The 4,392-nt window shown below is 43.1% G+C and overlaps 1 protein-coding gene across 1 annotated transcript; it reads left to right on the top strand.

The window, feature by feature from the left end:
- The first annotated feature begins 1,700 nt into the window (after positions 1-1,700).
- LOC110980403 (echinoidin-like) lies at positions 1,701-3,639 on the top strand. Its single transcript, XM_022237040.2, has one exon. It carries the CDS (start codon positions 1,784-1,786, stop codon positions 2,294-2,296), a length of 513 nt encoding a protein of 170 aa, XP_022092732.2. The 5' UTR covers positions 1,701-1,783; the 3' UTR covers positions 2,297-3,639.
- Positions 3,640-4,392: the final 753 nt, after the last annotated feature.

Here is a 4,392-nt window from a genome sequence, read left to right as displayed (position 1 = left end):
GCAGATTTTTTACCTGGGTTTCGCATTCACTGTAATATAGATGTAGTTAGGTCACCTCGAGCTTCAAGTGACAGGTTTGGGCTAGCAGTGAGAGGCTCCTTGTAATTTTTTTTCAAAGCATTTAACTGATAAGTTAGTATTGTGCCATATTCAGCACCATTCAAAGATGGCCCTGCAGAGGCACACATCAATATTTCTCCACAGTTTCGGCCCCAAACGATCCCAGTCTCAGGATAAGGGCGTTGCAGATCGCCCGTGGATGTCGTCTTTTTTTTTTTATTGGGCTGAGCTGAGCCTGCTGCCCGCCATGCTGATCGCTATTCAGGGACACCCACCACAGCTAACACTACAATGGCATCCCGCTGACTGGTTCCAGGCCCCGGAGATATCGGCTCTCCGCTTTTAAAAGACAATGGGAAGAACGTTGTGTTTGCCAAAACACAAACACTGAGATGTTTCAGTTACGTTTGTCTTTCAGTCTTTAAATGAATGGAAGGTTTAATAGTGGTATTTTGGTTTTTTTTTTTTATCAAACTAAGCCTGTTAAAAAGAACAGGCATTTTAGCGGCATTACCTGACAAATGTCTCCGTCATAATGACGTCACAACAATGTTTATAAACTTAAAAACTTAAAATGCTTAAAATAAAACAAAGAACCCCAGGATCGTGAAAAACACATAATCCTAAATCACAAAGTGACGATGTGTGTCCGTCTAACAGAATAGAACTGTGCGTGTGTTTAATATCTCAAGCTTCTTGTATATTTGACATCGTTAACTATCAACTTTATCTGGCCAATCATTAAAAAATTTGTCTACCAGTATGTTGGTATCCACTTCAGATCCAAAATGTCAGTACCTGGGCTAGTCTAAACACTTACCCGTTGCTATCTATGCATTTCTCATTGTGAACACACCTATAATCAAAGCTTTCAGGTCGAATAGCACGCACCCGAGCCATTCCGTTGATCCACTCGAATGTTAGTGAAAGATTATTGTGGTAAGAGTAAACAAGGGCGGTGCAACAATCATTAAGATGGCGTGAATGTTTTCTTGGATGCAGTTTGTCTCTGCATAATGCTGTTCGTAGTAGAATCTCGCTAATCTCGATTCACTATAGACTCTAGACCCTTTTTTCGGCAGTTTTTAAACGTGCACTTCGTTTTCGCGTTACATTTCGCACTGCAGTCCTGGCTTAAAGCTTCGCCTGGACGACGGCAACGTTTAAAGTCCAGTTTAAAGTTTGATCGTCCGCCCTCGGCCTGCATGCCCTAGAGGCTATTTTGAATGTGGGGGGGGGGTTGCCACATGACACTTGCCGGCGGACCGTCACGCAAAACGAGTGTACTGCACCCCCTTCCTTTCATCTTCATTCTCCATTCTTCGGGTTTTTCTTATTTTGCCGACAGACCATGATTTTGCCGACAAAATTAATCAACGGGGTGTGACACTCTCCCAACACCCCCCTCTAGTGACACCTGTGATTGCAAGTTATTTGTTCCCTCAATCATAAGTGTTGCCCGATTTATTGCTCATATGAAATCCTATACGGTGAGGGCTCGAACAGATTGCAACGTGAATTCGGGACGATCTGTAGGTTGCCAGTGCGGTTGGTTTAATATACGAGTAAATTGGCGCCCCCACGATTGTATTTGTAGACAGTGTGTAAACAAAGGAGTGGGGGCTAGGTTCAGACAGTTCACATTCATTATTCGTTTACGAACCAAAGCATAATCATCTTTCTGAAGTAAGCGGAGTAGCTTCTACTCGTTCCTGCCGTCAAAATGGGCCGTTGGTTGGTTATACTGATTCTCTGTTTGGCCGTGAGTGCTTCCTTCGTGGAAGCGGGTCCGTCGCAGCTGAAGCCGAAGCGAGTGTTCTGCTGTCCGCCGTTCTGGACCCTCCGGGGTAACCGCTGTTATCGCTTCGTGGGCAAGGAGATGGACTGGCACGCCGCCCAAAGCTACTGCAACGGCCTAGACCACCGGGCCAACTTGGTGTCTCTCAACACGGCAAGCGAGGCGCAGTTCATCCACCACATGTTCGCTGAGAAAGGGGGAGGGCTGTTCTCGAACTACTGGATCGGGCTGAACGACATCGACTCGGAGGGCCATTACAAATGGGTTGGCACCAACAGGCCAATGTCCTACCACAACTGGAACGCCGGGCAGCCTGACAACAGAGGCCACAACGAGGATTGCGGCGAGGTAGCTACCATGTCCGGCTATTGGAATGACATCCGTTGCACTGATAAGCAGCCCTTCTTTTGTGAGCGACCACGGCCTGTCTCCTACTAGAGCAGAAACCTCAGCGACGTTTAACGCCCCGATTTCCACTCAGCTTCTTTTAAGTGTGCCATCAGTTTTACTAATCATGGTCACTGAATGTGGAATGATCCCTAAGCTATCAAACGCAGTAACTTCAAAGTCACTTCTAGAACCCAAGTGACCCCGGCAATAACCACACACGGAGGCAAACACTGAGGTACCCATTCCAGCTGTCGATGGAGAAACATACACCTGTCTAGTCCACTTGCCCTTTTTTCTTTGAGCTGATACAGTAAGAAGCATTCTTTCGTGAGAATCCTCGACCGTTGCACATCACAATAGAAAAAATAATGATAATACGAAAACACGTATGTAGAGCACTGTAATTAGATTTCGTTCACACCGCAAAGCTCTAATAACAAAAGAGTAGTTTCTTCTAACTAAATGTTTAGCATCGATTGAAAACTTCAACAGTCCGCTTTTCTGGTGGGAAAATTCTACGAGAAAAACTCCAGTTTCAGACATTTTGAAGTGATAGTCTTTCGGAATGCCTTAAGAAAATAATCTCATATCTAAGCTGCCAAGATATTCATCGAAGGAATAACTGCTGAAACATTCAGATGACTTTCATGGAAGTTTCCTCTCCACCCTGGAACTGTATATGACTGCAAAATGGTCTTCCATAAATTTGCCTATCAGGATATGCGAAGAGTGTGATGCTACTGGACTTTTTGTATTTTGTCTTTATCACCATTGCCATTTACGTAGTTTTGAAAAGGACAGCTTTTTGTGGTTGGCTTTCTCTCCTTCTAAGTGAAAAATTGGCTTTCTATTCCTGGGATATTTTCTTGATTTATTCTAATGTAACTTTTCAGCAGGTTTGTTAGAGAAGAAAAAACTTTTTTGAAGAAGATAAGCCTTAGACGCACCAACATGGCCCTGTTAGATTTGTACAATTATCTGTCGCTAATATCTATGCACTTATGAATGTCATATATGGTATTACAACGCCTCATCCACGGATCTGTATGTTGATTGGCCTGAAGTGTGGCATGTGACGCTTGCTAGTTCTACTATAGAGACTATACACATGCAGTCTCGCTCTGAAAAAGAGTTGTACCGGTAGCAACCAAAGAACTATATCCGTAGCACAGAAACAGTACCCAGGCGTGTATTTTGTCTTGTAGCGTAAACCTGTGGGTGAGGTGTTGTAAAAAAAATTAACTGCATTATCTCTTGGTTCGCCTCTGGAAAACAGAATGCTTCATGGACCACCTCGGGAGGCTAGTTTTACTTTACCACTCGAAGCAGTCAATATTTGTATACTATACCCATCTAACCCAAAAGATATAAACACTGCTCTGATGAATTTACTTGCTAATATCATTATTTTTAAAGTCACATACCCTTCCACCAAGACGATTTTAAACATGTTTCATCTAATTCATCAAATTGGTTCCAACAGTGTGGACACCTTGAAGTTCAGTGCTTGAATGACATCAGAATTTCGTTCAGGAGTATGGAATTTCGCATTATAAAACCAGTATAAAACCAAAAAGAATCCAAAATGCAGCTTGAAAGAGTTAAACAAAAACATTTGAATGAGGTTAATTAAAACACAAAGGTGCGATTTAAAGGGCTGAAATAAATCATTGTTCTGCATGGTCCCATAAAAGAAGAGTACAAAGAAAAAATCATTATAAGGACTCATTCATTAATAAAATAGGGATGGTCTGTCCCTCATAGTGGATGAGTGACTTCATGTGTTCGCCTGAGCGTGTTCACTCTAGATTTCAGGGGGGAACCTCCAACTTTATCCAGTCTGAAGTTTAACAATGTGCCTGCGTGCGTGTTGCTGCCCACTTCAACTGCAAAATGTCAGCCTCCTGTTAGCTTTATAGTGGGGATGAATCTGGGTTGGGCCGGCCACTTAGACGTTGCTAGCCTTCTGTCTCAGTGAAAAAGTCTACCGTTACATTTGACAATAGCATGTACCATAGTACCATAGTGTTGATCTCACCGAATAAGGAGATTCTGGAGTGACGTACGAAAAAACAATCTCTTGAATACAACCTCTTCAAGGCGCTCACATAAAACCACGAATTTCCTCGTGGACGCCAATCTGA

This window comes from Acanthaster planci, linkage group LG07 (assembly GCF_054643075.1).
Source record: "Acanthaster planci isolate LZ-2023a linkage group LG07, COTS_SCS, whole genome shotgun sequence".
NCBI lineage: Eukaryota > Metazoa > Echinodermata > Asteroidea > Valvatida > Acanthasteridae > Acanthaster > Acanthaster planci.
Note: the sequence above shows the minus strand (reverse complement) of the source record. Positions and strands in the feature narration are given on the sequence as shown.

Coding starts and splice junctions, on each gene's coding strand:
- LOC110980403 (XM_022237040.2), top strand. CDS start 1,784: ATGGGCCGTTGGTTGGTTATACTGATTCTCTGTTTGGCCGTGAGTGCT.